The following is a 24,358-nucleotide window of genomic DNA, read 5'->3' on the forward strand; positions in this document are numbered from 1 at the left end:
CACCCCGCCCCCTAGTCTATTTTACCCAGTATAGGGGGGTTTTAGGGGCCAGGCAGTACCTGCGGTTTTCCATTTCACCAATGAGGACCAGCAAGTGAGGACCAGCAAAGTGCTAATGTAGACTGGACTCGTTTTGAGATAATAAAAGACTATAGTCAAATTTATTGAAGCTGAGCCTAAAAAAACATAAATTTTGGTAATTACACGCCAAAATTTGACAATAATCTACAATTAGCGCCTTGAAACAGAACGAAACACGGCTATTCTTTCCTTCATTTTGCTTTTTTGTTTACCGTTTTGTTCCTAAACATCCAACATAAATGCTATGAGTCAACTTACTTGGGGAATATCTCAACGAAATAAACGAATGCTCATCATTGACGGACAAGATTTCACAAAGCAAACGACAAAAACTACTGAGCACTGGAGATGCGCAAGATAAAGTTCACACAAATGCAGCATGCTCGCCGTCACAGCAGGAGATCAACTGGTATCAACAAAAAATTAGCACAGCCACGATGTTAGACCTGTGGAAATTGTGGCAAAACAGATCATGCGTCCAATGAAAAAAGAGGCGAGGCAGCAAATTGTACCTGTCAATAGTAGTATAATGGCCTCTTGTCTCCAGGAAGTAACAGATGATAAAGCAGTTCAATTATCTTTGCCCAGTCGTGCAGCAATAAACAGAACTCAAAACCGTCAGAAACAGAACTTGGTCCCGTCCTTGTCAATCATTAAAGACAGGCATTTCTTAATTCCGACGAAACATTCTGATTTCTGTTTATCCGGCAGTGGAGTAATGGATACTGAGCGAATTTATATTTTCGGTGATCGAAATAAAGTTCATGCCCTCGCTTCTGAAAGCCATCGCCTCTGATGACGCGCAACAATCGAGGATCCTTCTAGATTTGGAACGAGCCGTCGTAAACGCTTTTACAACTGCGTTTCCAGAGTCTTCAATCAAAGGCTGTTACTTTCACCTCTGCCAGGACTTTTTACGTAAAGTTAACGAGCTGGGTTTTAAGAAAGCCTAAATAACTCTCAGAGAAGATATATAAAAGGCGAAACACTAAGGCAAAACAGCAGGCAACCGCTATTCCCTATGAGTCTCATGGAACCTGTAGATTCATATAGAGCTCAATTTCATACACAGAGACGAACCTAAGCTTCGCACCACTAGCGATACAAAACAATAAAGCCGCTAAGTCGAAAACAAACTCGAAAACTTCTTAAAAACTAGATCTATCAAATAGGGTAGTTTTAAACCAAAAATGAGCCAAGACAGTAGAATGTGAAACTAGCATCGAAATAAAAGTTATCAAGTGGTAACAAAGCCGGAAATATTCTAGCAGAAACCCTTTAGCCTGATTTTTTTAAAACTTATCAAGTCCCCCAAACAAACAAACAAACCCATACACGCACACACAAACTTTATTCACGCGTCAAATGAAACAACATGCGACCACTATTCCGATATAATAATGGCGAAACCTATTTACCCGAAAAAACAAATGATAATCATAATAATTTAAGACTAATAAGAAGTTATTAGGTCCCCCTCGCCCTCAAAACACAGACACGCACACACAGAGTTTTCAATCAAAGGCTGTTACTTTCACCTCTGCCAGGCCTTTTTACGCAAAGCTAACGAGCTGGCTTTAAAGAAATCCTAAATAACTCTCAGAGAAGTTATATGAAAAGGCGAAACAATAGGGCGAAACAGCAGGCAACGGTTATTCCCTATGAGTCTCTGAAACCATTCCCAAGAAGCAGCGGAAGGCTGATACGAACGACAAACGCCGTTGAAGATAGGCATCTCAGAGTGACAGAATTATCTTAAGGGAGCCACCCAAGCCTCTACACTTTCCTGAAAAAGATTCAAATGAGCTCAACAAATCATAAAATCAACATTTTGAAGGCTATGGGGGCAACGCAGAATCAAGGGCGGAAGAAATATCGGGATATTCATAAAAACCCAAAACAATGTTGTTGATTATTTTGATGCACTAGCACATTTAACTCTTTCGTAATTTTGAAATTGCCGGTATAATTTCTACTTAATTATCGGCATTGCCTTGCATTTTTAATTGATTTTAAAAATCAACATTTTTTCAACTTATAGCCATCATACAGGGTCCAAATTTTGAGAGGTGACAAAGGCCAATACGGCAATAGTTTTGCTCTTTCCCTCACCCCGCCCCTACTCTATTTTACCCAGTATAGTGGGGTTTTAGGGGCCAGGCAGTAACTGCGGTTTTCCATTTCACCAATTTCATACTAATATTTTTCGACTTCTTCAAGTTTTTGAACTCTTGGCTTCTTGATTAAGAGTGTTGTGCACTATAAACTATGCTATAGGAGCTTACAAGATCAGCACTCAATTTTTTGAAAGGTTTAACTCGACATGAAATTGCCTTGAAATTTTGCCGCTTTCATTTTGTTCATGCATGCTTTGAACTCATTTTGATTCAGCACATGTTTTGATGATTCCCCATTTTGTTTCAAGCTTCATTGTTAACAAAATATCTTTCATCTTTATGCCAACATTATGTTCTACGAGGATAGCAAAGAATCTGGGGCAAGTTTCATTTTTTTATTATCTGGAACAAAATGGCATTGGACAAAATGTCATCTGGGGCAAGTTGGGCTGGGACAAGTTGACTTGGGGCAAAATGACATATAACCATTTAAATTGAATACGCATCAACAAAGCTGACGACATACGCGCAACTAAATCACTTAATAGCAATGAAGCACAGCAATCATACTCAAACTGAGCACAAATATTTAGCATATACTAATTAGTTCAAGTAAAGGCTGCAAAAAATCAAAACTGTACACAGAGGCGATGCCGAGCTTTTCAGCATTTACGATAGAAAAATGAATGACCATGATTTAATTCAAATGAAAAGAAAAATCAAAATCTGAAAACAGTAGCTGGCTGAATGCAAGAAATTCTACCAACTTTCGGAATGCCGAACTACCAAAAAAGTCCTTTCTGCAGGAACTAACCCGAAAAAGCAAAAAAAAAAATCTAGTTGCAAGAAAACAGGTCCCAACCGGATTCGAATCAAACGCCTTTGCCGTCACAAGCAGATGTGATACCTCTACGCCAGATGGTTGATTGAATTAATCAAACTACTGGTCAAAATTCCCAACGAAACTTGATAAAAAAGCTGAAAAAAATTCGGCATTAAAACAATACGCTGTTTCATCATCTTGAATGAAATTAAAATGAAACTGCTCAAAAAACATTGACACTAAGTTGCTTTAAGCTGACTGCGCACAACTCTCGGAACCGAAAAAAAATCGAACACCAAGCATTGATAAAAAAAATTGAATATTGAATCAAAAAATTTAAAAAAAATTGCAATAAGTTTTTAATTTTCTAACAGAAAGTAATTGGTCGGCATAAATGACCTCGAAAAACAAACAAAGAAGCATGATAAGGAAACAAAAAATAGCTTATTACTCTTGCAATATTCCTTTTAATTTTTTCCAAGCAAAAGTTAACAACAGAACTATACATTTCACACAAAGATTCCCTCTCGGCCGATGCTTCTCTTATTTATGCAGCCCAAATGGGAGTGAACAGACATATCTAATCGGATAGTTTCATTAGGAATCCATGAGGTACTTTGCTGTATCTAAGTTTTGTTTTTCACGGTTACTTATGTAGAAGTAGTAACGTGAATTACCCCCCTTCTACCCCCTCACCAATTCCTTAACAGGGGGCAGAGGGGGGAGGTGGGGAGAGAGATTCGTTACTAGGTACCAGTACCATGGGGATACCATAATATCCTACCCCTCCATAGTTAAAGAGATCTCACAAACTTACTTGAAAAACCTTGTTTTCTTATTTGGGGTACCCCCTTTCTCTACCCCCACCCACTTAGTCCCATCATTCTTCCTTCCCCTTTCCCCTCCACCCAATTACCCACCCCCCCCCCCCCCTACCCACCATGCCCGGCAAACAAAAAAAATAAACTATTAAGGGCCCCCAAACTGAGGGCCTAAATAAAGGGCCCCCAACCGAAATTATAATGACAATGCAGGGGCAGATCTAGAATTTTCTCGAGGGGGGAATGTTCAGAAAAAGAAGCCAAAAAAGCCGTTTTATTAACTTTTCGAAAAATTTTGATAACAAAAAATGCGTTTTTCAGCGTGTGCTGGTAAACCCCTTTAAAATTATTATTGAAAAATTTTAGGGTTTGTCGCCCGAAAATGGATATCATAAAAAATACCAGAGTGACCATTTGGTTGGTGAGGGGGTCGAATCCCTGTAGTAGCCGGGCTTTTTTTGTTGATTAATTCAATGAGAGTAGAAGTATTAGCCAATCATATCTCTTGAAAATGTTCGGAATTTTGTTAGCTAACAGGCTGCAAAATTTTGAGGCACTTTTTTATCCAATCAAAATGTGTCTTAATTTAGTGAAGAGTTTTCTGATTAATTAAATTAAAACCCAAGGTATTTAGTTTTTTTGGCTATCCGGGAAAGCGGCTCCGTGGGTACGCGCCCTTAAATAGCATTTTGTCCTGGTTGCTTTAACGTTGTCTGATGTTTACTGCAAAACTGCAACTACAAATTGAAGATGCTTACGAATCAGTTTTCTGGCCTTGAGCGAGTTCCATTGCACACCCATATGATCCTTTGTGTAGCCAGCATGATATGTCAACAACAAGCGTCAATCCTAAATCCGTATAACAATAAGCACCAACAACAACAACAAAAATAGGATTCTCTTTCAGTTTCAACAACCTACCTTTGTACTGGGACAATTTCACAGCCACAGTTTCTTCTTTCAGAAGTGGCAATAGACCTGAAATCCCCATGATCTAAAACAAAACAATGGTTCATCAGACAAATTACGATTTCTTGGTAATACAAAAATATCATAGTAATCGAGGTTAACGTCAGGAGTCCCTTCAACACATTATCCAGTCAAAATCCTCGGAATTCTCAAGATATGGAAGAGTAAAATATAATGTGCATAGAAAAAAAGGGTTTCAATTAAAATGGGCCCTTCCGTCATGCGACGGTCCGTGCACAGGTTGGATAGGGCCATACCAATGCTATATAAAGATATCGGCAAAATTTTATGAATCTATCAGGTCAATTTTAAAGCATCCAGAGAATTGTCAATTAAAATCTACCCTCCTCGATTATAGCACAGATGGATTTGTCTATGTTGGATGTATTTTTAAGTTTTTAGCACCCCCTGAGGCAGATGATTTTTTCTCTTTTTTGTTTTTCTTATTATTTTCAATCTAATCAGAAGGTCAAAAGTATCATAGTAACCGAGGTTACAGTCAGGAGTCCCTTCATCACGTATTCCAGTCAAAATCCTTGGAATTTTCTAGATATGGAAGTGATAATGATAAAAGGAGATGACAAGTGTTTAAGTCCTTTTCAATTAAAGGGCAGAGGATTGCACTCCTAAGAAGTGCGAAAATTATTTTTATTCATTTAAAGTTTAATGTGTCCGAGAATGATTCGTTCCGTTTTTTGCTTAGTTTCTACTGCATTGTAATCTGTGACAGTTGATCCTCTCTGTTTCTGTCTCTCAAAGTCACTGAAGTTCCCACTCACATATCCCATGAACTTCTTTCCTAGTAATGACTCCAATTCTTTTTTGGTTATCTCCGGAACTGCTGAGAACATCTTACATAGTAACTCGTAAGAATTTTCAGACTTTCTCGCCAATCTCACACACTTCGGCACTGAGAAGGCTTGATCCACGATCGTTCTTGTACTCTTCACGTCCACAGCCACGAAATGTACAGGATATCTGCTCCTGCACATTGGAGTCAACGTTGAACCCACCAAATATCGTGCTCCTGATGGTCTACAATAAGTCTCGCTGTGTCTGATGTTCATTTCTGTCTCGATTGCTTCCCTCCATTTCCCTATGTATTTCTGTTCAGTCTGCAGAACTCCTGGGAATACTTCTACACTGATGGCTGTGACCACCTCATGTTTCTGTTCCAGATTCAATAGTGACTCTAAAGAACCAAACATGCTGTAGAATCCTAGTGCAGTCACTAGATTCACATCGGTTCCTCCATGGCAATCTGCTATCAGTTCCGTTTCTGTTCTAGCTTTCATCACTACCTTTCCAAACAATACCGTCAATTGCTTGTGTTGTTTCTCCAGGGTCTTCACACAGTCCAAACCTCCACAAACGTGACCCTCCAGTCCACAGACTTCCGCCAGACAGCTACCAGGTTTGACCCAGTCTTCTGGTCCCCAGCCAGGCAACTCCACTTTATCTTCTCCGTTGCTCTTAGAAGCTGTTATCATCACATTATATATGATGTTGAGGTCACGCAGGTTACAGTCTGCATTCAGTTCCCTCTGTACGTCTTGTGTCGCCCGTAATATTGAGTCAGCGTTGGGACTAGGACACCATGATGGCCTCATCAATTCCCACCCTGTCATCAAGCTCGTTCTCAGTAATTCATCTGAGAATCCCAACCCAAACTCCACTCTTTTGTCGGATTTTGGTACTGAAGGTGCAGTCACCTCTTCTTCCAAGACCAGTCCCAATTTGGCCTGTGGGTTGTTAACGCTCTTAATCATTACAATTCTGGACGTCCAGAATCTTAGCAACACCGCCTGCTCATAATCGAAGAAGCAATCGCGTATGTCTTCACTCAGGAAAGGATTGTACGCGATCCCTATGATCCCGGATACGTAGCCATACGATTTCTTCTTGATCGGTTCACAGTATTCACTGGATTTCGGCAATGCTCCCATAGATTCTTTAGTGAGTCTCAGCTCCTTGTTTGAGAATCTCCTGATTTCGTCTATCTTTTTCATGGGTTCCAACTCTCATGTTCACCTCATCGGTTTACTTTGCTGCATATCCAGCAGTGCTAGCAAGAAAAAGGCTTTCGTTCGCTCATGGCCTTCCCTCAACATTTTAACACAAGTGCTTAATGCAGGTACTGAAATCTGCTCTATCAGGAATCGAATGAAACAGAGAGCGTCTCTCCGCTTCGCACACGCTACTGCTGCTCCCTCCTGGACTATCAGATCCCTCAGATTCGTCATAAGGAAAACCTTTTCTTCTTTTGATCTCTTCCTTTCCTCTGAGTCATATTCTTCGCGAGTCAGTCCCATCATGCACCAGGCGAACCTGAGTTGTAACTCTGTTCTTACGTAAGGTACTGCCATGAGAGCATGATTTCTTGGCATAGTCCTCATTTCTTCTTCGAAATACCTCAACACTACTGCTTTCCATGGAAGGCTCACTAACTGCTCGATCGTTTCCGCCTGTATGTCAGACGACGCCAAAGTCCCGTACGCCTTCTGCTTGAGGGTGGTGCCTTGCAACATCGTTTCCAGATAACCCTCCATGGCTTTTTCGTCTTCCAGGGCCATTACATACCCTCTAGCCGAGTTTCGGTATTCCAACATCTCCATGTATCCACCGGTGGGTTCATCTATCGACACAGTCTCCGACACTGTCAGTCGGTTGTATTCCACTGGTGTTAGTTGTCCTGCGACACTTCCCTTTCCATGATTCATGGGAGATGGCTTGAATTCTTTCATTTTGCTCCCTTCACATTGGCTGAGTATTTCCATTTCTAAGGTTGCTCCAGTCAGAGTGCGGTCACTCCTTTTGGATTTATAACCAGTTGACTTTATCTCCGCCATGAGAATGGGTGGCACCATCGCTATATCAGTTAATAATCTATCTGTGCCAGACAATTGATAATCACCTTGCCCCAAATCCATGACCTCCTCAACTCGTTTCCTTTTCGCTGAGTTACCAGCTTTCATCGATATTTCTGAATCCACCTTCGTCTTTCCAACTCTCCTCGGCATCACTCTGCTGCCTAACTTCATTTTCATCGCATTGATTTTATCAATCACCATTTTTGATCGCATCGTCCCTCTCCTGGTTCTTGACAGATACACCACCTCTCCTTCATCGTCCTGCGGTGTCATCTTGATGGGAGAGTTCGCTTCACTCTCATCAGTGGCTGAGTCGATCAACAACTCACTCAGTCTCCCTTCACACTCATCAAGCTTGTCCAGTACCTCTCTCATCAAGGGTTGGTTGAGACCCGTTTTCAGAATAGACTGGGTCCCATAGCTTTGAACCACGGTCCAGACTTCTTCCATAAACGCCACTCTGTCCAGCTTGCATCCCGTCCTACTCTCGTGGTCTCGGTGATGAACTTCCCATTCTTCTTCGGGCAGCGTTCCCAAGAAAGGTACTCTGGCTGAGGCCTCTATTCTTCTCCTCCGAGGTGATTCCATGAGGATTCTCTGGTCGTTATTACTTGAATTGCCAGGAGAGCTGCTCTCCGGCAAATTCCGTTTCATTTCCATAAAGGCTGACGGAGGCTCCAGTGTCGAGATGCCTTCATCCGCTGGCTCAGTCGTTTCCAACGTATCTGCATTGTTATCAAGATCACTGAAGATATTGAAATCCAGGCTGGATGTTCCTCCTGTCGATGCCCTGTCGTCTTCCCCACCAGCTTGATCTTGTTGCATGGGTTCTTCGGTTTGACGGCTTCCACCCTGTCCGTCATTTCCTTCAGACTTATCCTTGTTCGAGCTCGATGGTCCTTGTTCGTCATTGTCGGCTTCTCCCTGGAATCTCGGTATGAGCAATGTACCGGCCGATTCATCTTCCTCTTCTCCATGGACCACTTTGATTTCTTCAGAGCCGAAGGGTGCTAGGAAGGTTCTCGTCTGCAGTATTCCTCCCACTTTCATCTCCTGTTTTACACTAGTCAACATTAATGAGGCTTCAGGCAATTCGGTCCTGCCTCTCATTCTCATCGGAGCTAAGCCTAATCCCTTCCATTCCTCATCAAATCTTCCAGGCTTGGGAGTAGCGGCGTTGCTTATTCGCTTTCTCGTCGCTTGATCCGTGTATGCAAATCGTGTGTATTGTAACACGGCGGCATTTCTCCCTACAAAGTATGGATCCATCGTTCCCACGAAATTCCCTACTCTCCTTTCATTGGTTTCGAATGCTCTCAACCTAGGAGTTTGTACCACGGAGACTATTCCGAGCAACATCCTTCTTATCAGGGGGAATTCAGGGATTGCCTCCGGCAGCTTCTTGTAATCGCCCCAGTCCTTCGTCTCTTCTCTCACTTTGTGATATGCTGCAGTGAGACGAGGCACTCTGGTTATCTCACCATTCGTTTTATCATTGGGTCTCAGGTTCCAAAGCTTTGGAAACACCTCGATGTGTCCTCTTTCTACTTCTCCCATGCGGTCACGGAAGAGATCGTCAAAATTGATGACTGTCATCTCTGGCTCCGATATTTTCGCAAATAACAGATCTTCACTCATGAGCTCCCGCAATGTGTGCTGCTCACACCAGTTCAGTGTACTACCGTCCACTGCCGATATGAGGTTCAGGTGCAGCACCGACCTCCTATATGCTTCCACTTTAACGCCAGGGAACGCAAACGTGACTGCTGGTCCATAGATCACTGTCACGAACTCCGTGACTCCTCTGATCAGCGCCAAGGGATCGGTTCTCATAGCCAAGCTCAGATCAGTTAACAGTGGCATGCCTCCAACATGTCGTCTAACATCTTCCTCTCTTTCAATCGTCTCGTCTTCTCCCGTTCCAAAGCGATTTTGTTGTAAGAGATATTGGATAAGAGTGTGTCTCAGGTCTCTTATCTTGTTCCACGAGTCCATGGATTTCTTCATATCCAAGTTACTCACTCTCTCTTTCATCTGCTCTGGACAACGTGCCAGTTTCATTAGTCCTCCCAAGTTTCCGTGGGTAATTGCGATCAATGTCAGAAGTCCATCTAGCCGCAGGTTCTGTATTCCATCGGTGAGCAGTATCACCGGTCCTTTCACGAAACTCTCCGCTCCGAATGTCACAAACAAGGCTATTAGTTCCATTATCGATACTCTCACTACTGCTTGGAGGAATTCCTTTATCAAATAGTGCGAGACTTTCGGGTAAACTTTTGCCAAGAAGGACGCGGTCCATCCGGCTCCCAACCCTTCTAGCATGCTGTCTGTCCTTTCAAAGCCCTCCTGTTCTTTCATTTCCTGGGTCCAGAAGGTTTCCAGAGTAATCTGACACATTCTGTTTACAAACTCAGCAGTCTTTTCTCCGGCATTTTCCGCCAGGTTCACCTCCTTCAACAAGTAGGCATGCATCTTCGTGATCATCACGGGGCCTTGCTCAAAAGCATCTGCACCCAATGCCGCTACTCTAGGGTTCAGGTGTAGCCACTGGTTGGCTTCCGGCTTGGTTCTCAGAACCATCGCCTCCAGATGAGCTCTCGTCTCCAGTGAGTTTTTCCTTCTTGTGTCTTCACCTGCCACTTCCATTGCTCGGAACCATAAGTCGTTGGACATTGCCGTGATCACTCGATGGTCGTCGTCTATTCCCGGTTTCAGTTTGAGTTGTCGACTGAAATTGGACAGTTCCAACCCCAGCACTTCGTCCAACACTAACATGTGTAGCCCGTGGTCCTTGAATCCTCTCATCGCGTTTGAGATATCTGACCATACTGCAGGCAGTTCAGACTTAAGTGGCCTCAGATTCTCCATTTCTATCAGGCGATTCGGAGCTGATATGATCACATCATATTTTCCTTCCGAGAGTAAGGCCACAATTGCATACACGAATTTCAGTCCATCCGGGAGATGTGCGTATCCCGGAGACAACGCGAATACTACTCTCAATGCCACTTTATTGAATGACCCCTCCTTCGTCGCATCCACCACTTCACCCATCGACTCAAGGATGTCTTTTATCGCTGGCCATACAGCGTTATCTGCTGTTGTAGGATCTCTGAGTCTGCTCAGAAAACCTCTACTGTGTAGATGGTCATTGATGCCAGCAAACACAATCGTAATTGGATTCAGGTCCCATCGTGTTGTTAGAGGGCAGTCCCTCCAAGTCAGCAAATCTCAAGGCCGTCGTGGAGCTGAAATTTATGCTAGCGGCTATCAACCAGTCTACGCCGGTTATCGAGTACAATCTGCTGACGGATAGCATCGCTCCATTCATCATCCTCCTTGCATCTTCGATGAAGCTTACTCTCTGGAGATCCAGCTTCATTAGTTCGTCTTTGTATATATGCCAGGGAGACGGTATGGGTCTCGACCACATCAATGAGCCTCTGCTCGGTCTCTCCTCTCGACTGGTACTCGTCGTCTCCGATCTAGTGTCCGATCTAGATGTGCCTGCTGTCTCTTCGATTGGGTTGACAGGTCCTATTCTTCTCCTAGGATGAATAGTCCTCCTCATCGGTGCTTCTCCCAATCGATCCTGTACGTCTGTTCTTCGACCTGGTTCGCTGGAGCTTTGTTGCCTGTAGTTCGTGACGGCCGGGACCGTACCCAAGCGTGTTTCCAAGCTAGGAGGCACAAAGGTGGTAATCACCGCGTCACTCACTGTTCCTTCTTCCTTCAGCACTCCTGTGTCAAAGAGTTCTGCTTCCAGCTCGTCCAACCGCTCTTGGAAGACTCGATTCAACCAAGCTTGTCCTTCAATACTGTCGAAGTGGATGCCGTCTGTGGTCAGTCTGGCCTGATCCATGGCTCTCAACTCATGTTCGATGTCCATGAGGATCATTCTTCCGGCATTTCGACTTGCTAGGTTCCTCAAGATGTTGTTCCATCTTACGACTCTCTCGTTGTGCCTTCTTCCTGAGGCTGTCAGGCTTCTCGCGTTCATGGGCACAGTGCAAACGGTCAGTACCGCGCAACTGAATTTCTGCCAGAGGGTAGTAAACAAACACACCATCATTGACTCCCATAGTGCTTCCTGCTCGTCTGAACCTCTGGAGATGTCATTCGTCCCAACTAACATCATCACATTGGGATCCTCCCTGGATTCATCAGTTCCACCATCCGATATAATTGGGTATTCGTCGCTCCTCCAAAGGCCATCACCGTGGTGACCCACGAGGTCCTCAAATTTGACAGCACTCTGACCAAGCTGTCTCCCAGTATCAGATGAGATGTCCCGAGTGGTGGCTGCTGCAGGTTCACAGGTGGGCTCCAGGTAGCTCGATTGAAGCAGGCCCTCGGATCTGTCTCCGGAACTCCCGTGAAATTATATTTCAATTGATTGTTCTTCTGCACGTCTATTATGCGAGACACTTTCTTCGCTGGCATCTTTCGTACTTTCCTCTCTGGGATTCTCGAGCTCCCCATGAGTGGTGTCACGTTACTTATCCCTTGTCTGATCACGGTCTGGGAGAGTTGTACTCTGCCCGTATCGTCAATCGTTCCATAGGGTGCAGTCACCCCGGAACCTGGCGCATTCTTGTTAGCGACCAGTCGTCCAGCTGTCTCTATCAGTTTGCTCACTGTCTCTTCTACGACGGGGTCACCCAAGGTGTCACTAGGATCCGGGATCGTTACTCGATTTGTCTCTACTGGAGGTCGTGTCTCCGTTGTTTGACTCATTTCTCGAGGCTTCAAGAGCTCCATCGGGGACTGCCCACGAGGAATATCCCTTGCAGGTATCACTTTCTCCACGGCTGTTGTCAACGCCATCTGCTCCGATCGCTCTTTGTATTCCTGCCTTAAGCGCTCAATCTCTTGACCCTGCTTTTTGTTGCAGTCTTCAAACAACTTTCTCCACATGTCCCGATCTTCCTCCATCTGGAGCATGCTTCTGGTCATCTCGTCCAGCTCCTTCTTCGTACTTTTCAGTTCTTCGTTCATCTCATCCAGACCTTGCATGGTTTGGTTTGTCTGAACTTCCTGTCCTACTTTCGCCCCTTTTTGGTGGCACAGCTGCTCTCAGTGGTGAACCAGACGAGGTCGCCTCGCTGTTCATCTCCCGATGCATTCTCGTCAGCCCAGGTTTGGCTTGGAGGGCATTGGCATCTCACCTGGTTGGTAAGTCCTAGAACTTCCCAATCCAGGCTCATTCGCCAAGTCACTCCCTGAGAGAGCCCCATTTCTCCACCTCATCACTCTCATGTTCGGGCGGTCTAGTACTCCTCTTTCTCCATATGCTGCCATCAACAGGACTTCCGTGGGGTGGTCCCCACGGTTGTCGTGCCCCAAGATGTTGATCAGGGCGGTCAGCAACATGACTACCTCTGGGTCCTCCAGAGCGAAGTCTCGATCAATCAGCCGACGATAGATCGCATCTATCATCGGTCCTACATATGCCTCTGCCAGGTCCATCAATTCATCCAAGTTGAAGTTGTCCATTCTATTCTTTCAAGTTTGATTTGATTCGATTCGATATTTGACTCAAGTGAGTTATTAAATGATCAATCAGGATCTAGAAAAGAAGTCACAAATATCACACTTGTCTGTTTCACCTTAACATATATCGTTAAAATTTGCTTAAAAACAGTTCAGATAAAAAGATATTTATCCTAAAATTTATTAAAATCAATTGGTTTCTAAAATTTTGGAATTCGACCTAAGATTGGACAGTCCAAACTTTGGATCTATTCCCAAGATCGTCATTTAGTTGTTCATGGTCACTAACCCCTACTTACCCATGATCTTAATAACCTAACACATAACATAACATAACATAACACACATATCACATATTACATAAAACTTAGTCTTTGGCCTAACACTCTCTCGCACATCACTCAGCCTATACTTAAGTAATATTTCTTATGTAGATATACTTGTATGTTCGTATCAGAGAATATCACGTGTACAAGCGCGTACAATTCCCGAGGATGCAGTCTTCCTCTGTTTGGATCGTACACTGGAAGCGAGAGCTCCTTCACGTCCATTTCGACAAGGAAATCCCTCAGCCTCGTCAAAGACAAGACTAGGTTCTCTGGGTCCACGTGCTGCTTCTCCGTCGCCCTCGTTACCAAGAAGCACAAGTATTTTCCCGGTATCTGCGACGCCGCCGGAGGTAAGGCTGCCACGCCCCCTATCCCTGGTCTTTGCTTCCAAAGGAATTCCACGTTTTTGTATTCTCTCTTAAAATCTGCCGCTAATGCTGTCCTAAAACTCATGTCTGCGGTGATTGCTATCGCACATGTTCTGTTTGTGAGTATGAAATCACTGTCTGTTAGTATTATGTTACTTGAATATTCGTTTGGTAAGTTAAAATATGACTCAACTACCCTGCCTATGTCAGGTTTCTTAGGCTCTTCGCCTGTTTCTGCTTCTAAGTCTCCTGTTTCTCTTGCTATTCTTAATTTTTTTATTATCAAGTTTTCAGTGTGGGTAAGTCCTACCCCCACTCCCCGGACAAAAATATCCATCGACGTCCCCGTCGATCGCATACCGGGTATCAAGTTAAGGTTAGAAGCTGGAATGAGTAGTCGTCCTTCCTGGGCAGCCCAGGAAGGATCATCTCGTTCGGTCTTGATGTATTTCATGCTTTCACGATCTACGTCTTGAATCGTGACACTGGTCTCCTCAGGATCCGAGGTCGTTTCATTTAGCCACTCTAAGACACGCAGGTTCGTCAAGTCTTGTTCGTAAGACTGCTGTTGCTCGTCGTCGAATTCTACCTCGGTTTTTGACCAGTCGTCAACCCACTCATCGTCGTGATCTTCGACTATGTCAATGTCTTGTGACACTGTTATTTCCTCTAGACCCACTACTTCCTCCACTATCTTCTTTAGATCTATCCTATCCACTACAAAGTCGTCACCGTAAGGATTGTATTTCTTTCTTGGTCTCATCCCATCCTTCTGAAGAGTCTGTATGGTGAACGGAAGATCCGGTTCCAAGTTCTTGGGAACCTCTATCTGTTCGGGATCCTGCCAATCTTCCTCTGCGTAGGGTAAGGTTTCATCGTCCGCTTCGATCTGTTCGTTTGGATCCAGGTCCAGCGGTGTATCCGTACCTTCCTCTACGACTTCCTTTCCATCGTTCTTCTCCCTGGTGCCTTTTTCATTGACCTCACAAGCAGGATCCATCATTAGATAATCCCCTTCTTCCATGTCTGCAGGTATACACCAGTCTTCAGTCGATGGATTGTGTGGCTTTATATTCTCGTAGTGGGCGGCTCGGCCAGTACTCAGTCTATTAAAGCGTCCCTCTTGATGCACCTCTGTAATCATGAAGGGTCCCCTCCATTTTTTTAGGAGCTTTTTTGTCCCTTTCGGTGGTATAACGTTCTGGAATACCCATACGTAGTCTCCCACCGAGTAAGCCTTTGCACCAGCTGCTTTCTTGTCGAATTTTTTCCTCTGCCTTGCCTGTGCCTGCTGATTGTTTCGTCTACACAAATCGTTCAGCTCCTGTTGGCGTCTGATCATATCCCTCACGTAAACCTGTGGGGACGTTTTCTTTCCCTCATATTCTGGGTAGAAGAAGGTTAAGGGTAAAGACTTTTCGTGTCCAGTTAGCATCATGTGTGGACTGACTCCAGTGGTGGAGTGTTGCGTGCTGTTATATGCTCCCATCACCTGTGGAAGGTATCTGTCCCAATCGGTCATGTACCTGGAACAATATACTCTCAGCATCGACACTAACGTCCTGTTCTGTCTTTCCACTAAGCCATTCGTCTGAGGGTGGTATGTCGTGGAGTGAGCCTGAGCGACCTGTGAGCGTCTCATAAGCTCTTTCGTAAGCTCTCCTACGAAAGCTGTTCCATTATCCGATTGAAACGTCATCGGACAACCACGTCTTGCTATCCACGTATTGATCAGGTGGTCGCATGTCTCTTCCGCCGAGGCAGTTATGCAGGGCACGGCCTCTGCATACTTCGTGAAATGATCTATCATGACCAGCACCTGATTATAACCATTGTCTGTCATGCATATCTTTTGGTGATCTATTTGCACCACCTCGTTGAATTCAGACGACTCGATCGATTGTAAAGGAAGTCGCAACTTCCTTGGATCCTTGACCTGTTGGCATGACAGACATGCTGTTACCCATTTCTCGCATGCCTTTTTCATCCCAGGCCACTCAAAGCGCTTCAGGATCCTCTGATATACTTTGTCGATCCCCTGATGGCCCATCTGATCATGTGACCTGAATAATAGTTCTGTCTGATAGAGTTGCGGTAACACTATCGCGTTATACTTGTATAGGACTCTGTCTTCTTCTCTTCTTTTGCAAGCCACGATCCCGTCCTTGTTCAAATATAACCTCCCTTCCTTCTGCATGAAGTATTGTCTCAGGATGCGATAACTATCTTCCTCGAGGTCCCCTTTATCCGGAGAACCATTCTCGATCCACCTTTTCAGGTTGCTTGTCATGCGATCATTTCTCTGCGCTCTTAGAAGGTCCGAGAGTCTGTATCTTGCCTTCAAGTATGTCTTCATGAGCCTCATCTGACTATTCAGCTCGTTGGGCTGATGTGTGTCTTCTTCCATCTTAACGCACCAAATCTTCGCCAACGGTTGTGTTTCTTGTTCAAATGGCTGAAGATCAGTCCTGACTATCTCTTTCTGCGGCAACAGGCTTATCGAACGTTTCGATACCGCTATCGTTTCTAAGTCATCTGCTGCGTTGTCAAAGACTCTTTCGCTTGGTATTAGGTAGCGATCACTGTCAGGATCCTGGTACACCTCTCTGTCCAGGTCCCTTGCCCGAGTTTCCACTAGTAGCGTGTGTATCGCTAGTTCTGACAGTTCCGATCCCGAGCTCGAATTCCTGTCTGAATAGGTGTCCATTCCTGAGCTTCCTGAATTATCCGCCGTCGAAGAGGTTGTGCTGGAGACTGCACGCTCCTCCAGATCATGTCTGTGCTTTCTTTGCATCCATCTGAACTCCCCTGACAAAACCTTTTGCTCTAGGTCCTGTTTCTCATCAAGAATTTCCTCGTCTATCTCAGACTCCCCGGACAAATTTCCTTGTCCCGGGTGTTGATCTTGTGATCGCTGGTTCTTCTCATCATCCGTCTCCCCGGACAAATAGTCCTGCAGCAGATTTTGTTCTACCTCTTCACCCCCTTTATCCCAGTCCACAAAGGTGACGGTTTTCTTTCGCTTGCTGCTCCCCTGTTCTTTCTGTCCGTAAGATGTACTGGTTAAAATCTCTTGGGGTATTGAGGATACTAGTTGCTGAACTATTTTCCTACAATCCCTCTCGTTCTTTTCGTGCTGTCGTCTGGACGGCATGATCTTCAACTTCTCACTGACTGTTAGCGATGCCACTGCTGCTGTCCACTCGGGGTCATCTCTGGTCACTTCTCTTTCTAACAATCCACCCAGCATCCGCATCACTTGTGGTGTGACTTGCACCGTTTTATCCAATGATGAGAGGCTGTTTATATTCATGCGAGAGAGTTCTTGCTGGACCAGGTTCGAGCGCAGCAACAAATCCAAGGGGACAGGGTCCTCCTTGGACAGGATCTTTATCTCGGCTGCTTTCTCTACAGGTAACTCAGGGTGCCCTGGAATTGGATGTCCAGACTTATCCAACCATCTCGTTAAGGGAAGCGCTTCATAAGTTTCTTTGTCCAGAAACGAGAATCCCTCCTTTATTTCCGCCTGATTGGCCTGCTTCTGCTCCAATCTTTCATAGAACTCAGTTTTCTTGCTGAGGCTATCAGCATTCTGGTGTTTATCACGCATCCTATGTTCGATTATCATATGGTAGCCATCCAGTCTTACTATCCATCTACCAATATAACTCTGATCCATCGAGTAGGTCTTCAACCAGGATAACGCTCTGTTGTCCACGCGTAACTTGAAGGGAGCGCTCACCAAGTATGCACGGTACTTCTCCACGAAGGTGACTACTGCAAACATTTCTGCTTTTGGTGCGCCATATTTCATCTCTCTCTGTGTCACTCAAGACTTTGCTGCCGTATGCAATGGGACGGAGAACTGTTCTTCCGTTCCATTCTTGCTCTTGATGCAAGATTCCTGAGATGGCCACCACCGATGCGTCTGTGTCGAGAACATACATGCCCTTTTCTGTAGGCATGCCCAGCACTGACGCTTCGCACAGTTCCCGCTTTATGTTCTCGAAAGCAACCTGTGCCTCATCGTTCCATTCGAACTTTTTCCCTTTGTTGCGCATCAGCTTCTGCATCGGGTACACCTTGTCCGCATATCCTTTTATGAATTCTTGGTAGTAATTGGCAAACCCTAGGAAGCTCAGGAGCTGTGTGTCCGTTCTGGGGGCTTTCCATGTCAACACTGCTTCCACTGCTTCCGGGTCCGGCCTCACACCATGCCTATCCACCATTCTTCCTAGGTACTTAATCGAGTCCCTAAGGATTTCACATTTCGATGGTTTGCACTTTAATCCTGCTCTTTTCATGCATCCAAAGACCTCATCGAGCCTATCAATGTGGTCTTCCAGGGTCGGTGTCGCTATGACTACGTCATCCACGTAACACATCACTAGATTCCCGTACTTCTTGGTCACTCTCGTCAAAGCCTGAGCCATCAGTCTTTGGAAAGTGGCCGTTGCATTGCACAAGCCGAAGGGCATCCTCTTCCACTGGTACAATCCCAACTCGCACGCGAATCCGGTCTTCTCTCTGTCCTTCTTTCGCAGAGGGACCTGCCAGAAGGCAGAACCTAAGTCCAATGTGGTGAAGAACTTGGCATCACCAAGCTTAGATAGGCTCTCGTCTATTCGCGGTATCGGGTATGCTTTTTTTATCGTTACCGCGTTCAAGTAACGAAAGTCGCAACAAAATCTAAGCTGCCCCCCTTCCTTTTTCGCCATTACTACTCCGCAAGCCCATGGCAATTTCGAAGGTTCTATCATGTCGTATTCAAGCAACATTTCTTTTTCCGCTCGGCACGCTTCCGATTTGTGTGGCGTCATTCGCCTTGCGCCTTCCCTATGGGGAACGGCGCCCTCTTCTAGTTCGATTTCGTGTTCGACGAAATTACAGCAACCGATATCCGCCTTATGTTTTGAAAATACATCTGCGTTCCGATTTAGGAGGTCCCGCAATTTTTCGAAATCTCCCTCACCTATTTTCCCTTTTAAATGTTCTATCTCTGGCAAAACCGGTTTGTCAGATTCTAGTTCATATGACGAGGGGCGTTCCGGAAAATTCGAGCAGCTTGATAAGCCGTCGTCCGTTTCGGATTTCATTGAAAACAATTTATGAATAGATTTTAATTCATTAATCCTCTTTAAAGTTTTATCTTTATTGGCATGATAAGGACAGTCTTTCACACTATATTTCTTCAAGTTTTGTGTCTCCTCATAGTCGGTCCTCATCGGCAAAGCGTAGCCAAGCTTCTTTCCACGCTGGATTGAAACCGTGGTGTCCAGTGTGTTCAACAACACACTGACACACAGTCCGTTTCGCGTTACCGAGAAGCTCCGGCCTAAAATCACCGAACTCTGACTATTTGGATTCGGTACTAAGCAAACCTGTTTACCATCACTTAACGAGTTCAAATTTCTCATTCTAAAAATTGCTACCACAGCTTGTCCTGGTTGTAATTTTATTTTCTATCCAAGAAAATTGGTACCTTGTTTTCGTCTGTTATTATGCTATTAATTGGTCTCTTAACATAATTTCGGTCCGGGTTTCTAATCCGTATCAGACCGTTGTTCAAGTCAATCATCACGTCAAAATTCCTGACAAAATTTCTGCCCAAGATGAATTGGTCGGCGTCGTCCAGATTCTCTACCACCAGGAAGCTCATCCAAAGATCCCGTCCTCCCATGTGGAGGACCGTTATTGGTGTTCTTCCGGCCACGTAGATAGCTCCTCAATTGGCGGCGGCCAGTCGGAGATTCGTTGGAATTAGATCTTCCCGCGTGAAGCCCATTCTTTCCCAAGTTTTTATCGGCATCACACTCACTACCGCTCCTGTGTCCAGAAGCCCTGTGACTCCGAGTTTTGTTCCGTTGGTGTCGAGCAGATGTGCGGTCACATCTGCTTCATACCCAATGTGTACTGCGTCTTGTTCCATCATGGCGTCATGGCCTATCCTGCGGACCTTGAGTTCCTCTTCTCCCAAATAGATCTGCCCCATTTGGTCATCATCTGTTGTTACATAAGTCCTGGTGTAGATACTGATTCCATCCACGTTCAGCATTACTTGATACGGCCCATAGACCTCTAGGTAGCGTCCATGAAGTTTCATCATGCGAGCGCCACCCGTCGTTAGTAGTACTCGCACAGCTCTCGACTCGGTGCGTGGCTCCACCTGCCTCAGATAATCTGCATATGTGTCCAAATGCATCAAAGTGAACTCGGATGGTTCACTCAGATTTCTGATCACCTGATGTCCAGCCACTGAGATTATCGACTGTATCTTGCTTCCTTGCGGCACCATGCCGAACCTCTGACCGGAGATCACATTAGGCTTCATGCTCAAGCTGCTTGGTGCTTTAGTTTCCTCGAACTCCGTTGCTTCGAAGGTATTCAGTTGCTCCTGATGTTTTTCATTCTCCAGTTCAAGTTTCACTTTTTGTTCGATCTCTTTCGTTACTAGTTCCTGCTGCACTCTATTTAGAGCATCCCTCGCGGCTGCCTTATAATCGATCTTGAAGTCGTGAGCCGCAGTTGCTGGTTCCGGCTCACGTGCCTCCTCTGTTACCGCTTGCATTTTCTTTGCCGCCAGCTCTTGAGGTTTATCCTTTCTGCGTGCCTCTGCTTCACTCAAAAGTCGAGCCTTGCTGGCTTTCACTCCTGACAAAGCTTCTTCATGTCTTGGATGCTTAATGTCTGCCACTGCATCCCAGAATTGCGGACAATCTGATTTAAAATGACCTTCCAAGTTGCAAAAGAAACACCTCGGGCCGAATTTCGCAATTACTCCTCTCATGAAATCCTCATGGTCCAACTCTGACGCATCTTCGTCCTCGAGGCTAAAGCCTATTGCTTTCATGCCTCGTTTGTAAGCTGGGCATGCTGACACATGATGGTCCGTTGAACTGCAATTAGCACAAGAGCGTCTCTTGTCCATATCATCCCTCGGTTTGTACCAATTGTTCCCTTGGTTTGCTGGTCCGTTGTTAAAATTGCCATAATTGTTCTTGTAATATCCAGATCCCGAAGGAGGTTACAACAAAAGATACTCTTTTGATTTGAGCCTCAACTCCTCCGGTGTTGGCGCATTGGTTGATAGTGGTGTGTAATGCGTTGCTAGCATCGTACGAAGTTCATCATTCTTCACACCATCGATAAATTTCGAGGCTACGGCCAAGTTCATCCTTCGGTTTGACTCGTTCGGTTGGCTGCGTCTCCTCAGCATTTCCAAATCATCGAGAAACTTGTCTATCGTTTCATCTTCTCGTTGCCTCCGTTTCTCGAAGCGCATCATCACCTGGTGCCCCTGCACCCCTGATCCAAAACGGTTTAACAAGATTTCGAAGATTTTCTCAGCAGTGTCACGTTGATATTGCTTCTTGGCCATGACACAGTTCAGGGCTGTCCCTTCTAAGTTGCTGGTGAGCGCGCTGCATTCCTGTCTCTCCGACAAGTCCTCTTCCTCGAAATGCAGCTTCATTACCTCTATCCAGGTATCAATACAGCCATCAGATTCATCTTTGTAGCATCTTAGTTTCTTAAAGACTCTTCTGGACTTCTCACTGCGTTCATTGGTTCTGGATAACCTTGTCAGGAATGTCTCCAAAGACCTGTTTAGGGGTTCAAATGCTGTGGCTATTGCCGTAGCATCTCTTGAGTGTCCCGCTTGAGTGTCCTCACACCTCGCCAAAGGCTCTGTATGCGGTGCATCCCTGCAATCCGATTCGCCGTGAGTGTTTCCCTCTTGGCCTACATGACTCCTCCTCGGGCTTGCATGCCCCCTGTTGCCGGAATCACTTCTCCCAGTCGCATGTGTGCCTTGCGTTGGTCGTTCGTTAGAGGTTTGTCTGTTCCCCGTTCATTTTGCTCTACTGCTCGTGCCCCATGCTCCATTACCCCTTGTGGCATAGCCTGATGAACTGCCCCTGCCTCTAGTGGATCCGTACGTCTTCCTCTTTTGATGTTCATTGAAGTTCACCCTCGGTTCCCTGCTGGGACCTCCCGAGTTCGGTTCTCCTTCTTTTGGTCCACTCTTGCTGCTTAGTAGCCCGTCCAACCTATCCATGATAGCCTGAGTTCGCCTCTCCATCATCGCGTCTATCTTTGTGTCAAGAGTCCCAAGAGACTGCTCTTGTTGAATTCTTAACTTCTCCATGTCGTCTCTTAAGCGTAACTCTCGCTGTTCCGCCTCTCTTGTCATTCTCGACAAGTTCCTCGCCATATGTTCGTCCTTTCTTTCTTTCAAGCGTTTTTCGCTCCTGCCAACTTCTTGTCTGTTGCGGTTTATTTCTTCCCGCAGACTCTCTCTTTCAATGTGGACTGCCCTTTCTAGTTCACTCATCCTTATTGACATCTGCTCGTTTTGTTCTCCTAAACTGTCCACTATGTTGTTTAAGGCTTCCTCTGGTGCTGCCCCGTTATCCACGAGTGGCGTCACTAAAGGTGGTGTAACCCTGTCGGTCCCAGGTAGCTTCGTGCTGGTCGAGATCCGGGCCTTAACTCTCTGCCTCGACGTCTTTTCATTATCTATTTCAGGATCCGCTAACGCGCTGCCTAGCCCTCTGGTTCTACTCTCTCCAGTTTGTGGTTCTGAACTTGTCCTAATAGCGAAGTCTTTTGACTGGCCCGTTGTGTTTGCCTCTTTGCTTATCGTTGTCATTACACCAAATTTGTCCATGGTTCCAGTCTCTCTTCCGACGTGTGCCTCATTTTCCTGGATCGAACTATTGAGGCTGACTTGAGATCCAAAGTCCCCTTGCTCCTCTTCATCCTCTTCCTCCTGGGATTCACCGTCGTTTCCTGCTCCTCCTCCCATGCTGAATGGAAAGATGTTTCCGAAGGTGTTCTTCATTCTTTCTGAGAATGATGATGACGTTGTTTGTTTCCTAGTTCCTCCTGCCATCATAGTGTTGTCTGTCGGAGATCTTCTAGTTGCCGCTACTTCAGTTGAGATGTTGGACAGTTCCGACATCTCCTCTCGATCCAATGTCCCGGTGGAAGTGGCAAAATCATGGCCTTGTTCTACCGGAGTAGATTCACTCGCCAGCCTTCTGCCTCTCCCTTCCAGTCCATTTATTTCCTGGTTGTCGTTCATGGTATGGTCCGTATTGACCTCCACTTCTAACAGTTCTTTCCGCTCTTCTGAGGTCTTTTGACTTCTCGTTTCAACCATTCTGCCTGAAACCGTCTCCCCTTTATCGGACCGGGATCGCTTGATCCAATCCACAAAAGGATCGGTCATCGTTTTTCTTTGCTTTTCAGGTATGAATTTCCTAGAGCTATTACCTCCTTTTGGTATCCTTGACTTGTCTAGACTCATTCTCTATTTGTCACTTTTTAATGCCTATACTAAACCCGATTGCTAGAGACCTTATAGTTTTATTAACAATAATAATGACACAACACAATAATTTTCACAAGATTCTATTAAATAGTGACCACGAATCCCTGTATGTTATCAGAGTACAGTTTGTATAAAATTTATTCACACTAACCGATTATCGGTGGTAAGATTTGAAATTAGCACAATATGATGTTATCAGTCAATTTAAAAGATAGTGTACTCACTACCCAATCAAGCACAGTTTATGTTGACTTAAAATCAAAAAACAAAATATTTATATATTTAATGTCAAACTATGAATACTTCTATGAAAAAAAACGTATGTGTAATGTACTCTTAGTCGGTCGCAGTACAATAGTCGAACCTGTCTTTTAAAGAAAAAGCTTTCCCTGCTCGGTGCTGCACCAAACAGACAAAACTTTGAAGGCAGTATGGGCGTCTATTGCACCCACCAAGTACTGTGTTACCTATCTGCCTTCGGACTGCCCGAGCTAGACCTACTTAAATCCTCAGGGCAGTCACTTTTCCCAAAAACGTATTATTACAATCCACACCAATGAATCACGCTCTTTTTAATTTAGATTTAGTGTCGCGAATATCCGAGTTCGGACCTGTTTTGTTTTGGTCTGGTTCTTATTGAAAGGCAAGTTACCAGTGCAGTCACTGATCCCTAGCCTGTGTGCTAATAACCTAATACCTCTCACTTTAGTCTTTCTTTCGCCTACCTAAGTCCTTTAATAAAATAATACCCCTCCGGGTTGGCACAAGTAGGACCCTTCCGGACTGGCAGAATCTAGACTCCTCCGGATTGGGACCCCTCTGAGTTAGTTAATATAAGACCCCTCCGGATTTGGACCCCTCCGAATTAGCAACTATAAGACCCCTCCGGATTCGGACCCCTCCTAACTTTAAAAAAATTTGACCCCTCCGGATTGGGAAAAGTAGCTTTTCGGAGATTTCCTTCTTTCAACCTATACCCCTCCGGATACGTTCTCCGATGCAATTTTGCTCTTTCAGTTAACTAGGAAGGGAATGCAATACTTTCCTAGACCCTTCCGGATTGAAGTTAAGCCTCTTATTTGACAATTCACACTAACCGTGAAGGGTCTTATCGCTCGCCTAACTTCGGCTCACTTAAGCTTTTGCTGTGCCT

At 45.1% G+C, this 24,358-nt stretch overlaps 1 protein-coding gene across 1 annotated transcript in view; it reads right to left on the minus strand.

Moving 5' to 3' along the window:
• LOC134845185 (exonuclease 1-like) overlaps positions 1–24,358 on the minus strand; it is a 71,846-nt gene that overhangs the window by 15,211 nt on the left and 32,277 nt on the right. The window contains exons 2-3 of the mRNA XM_063862078.1: positions 4,764–4,838; positions 4,601–4,691 (exon numbers count right to left, since the gene is read on the minus strand). Coding sequence (XP_063718148.1) covers positions 4,601–4,691; positions 4,764–4,833 — 161 coding nt within the window. The 5' untranslated portion in view covers positions 4,834–4,838. The remainder of the gene's footprint in view (positions 1–4,600; positions 4,692–4,763; positions 4,839–24,358) is intronic.

The sequence above is a fragment of the Symsagittifera roscoffensis genome, chromosome 4 (genome assembly GCF_963678635.1).
Source record: "Symsagittifera roscoffensis chromosome 4, txSymRosc1.1, whole genome shotgun sequence".
Lineage (NCBI taxonomy): Eukaryota > Metazoa > Xenacoelomorpha > Acoela > Convolutidae > Symsagittifera > Symsagittifera roscoffensis.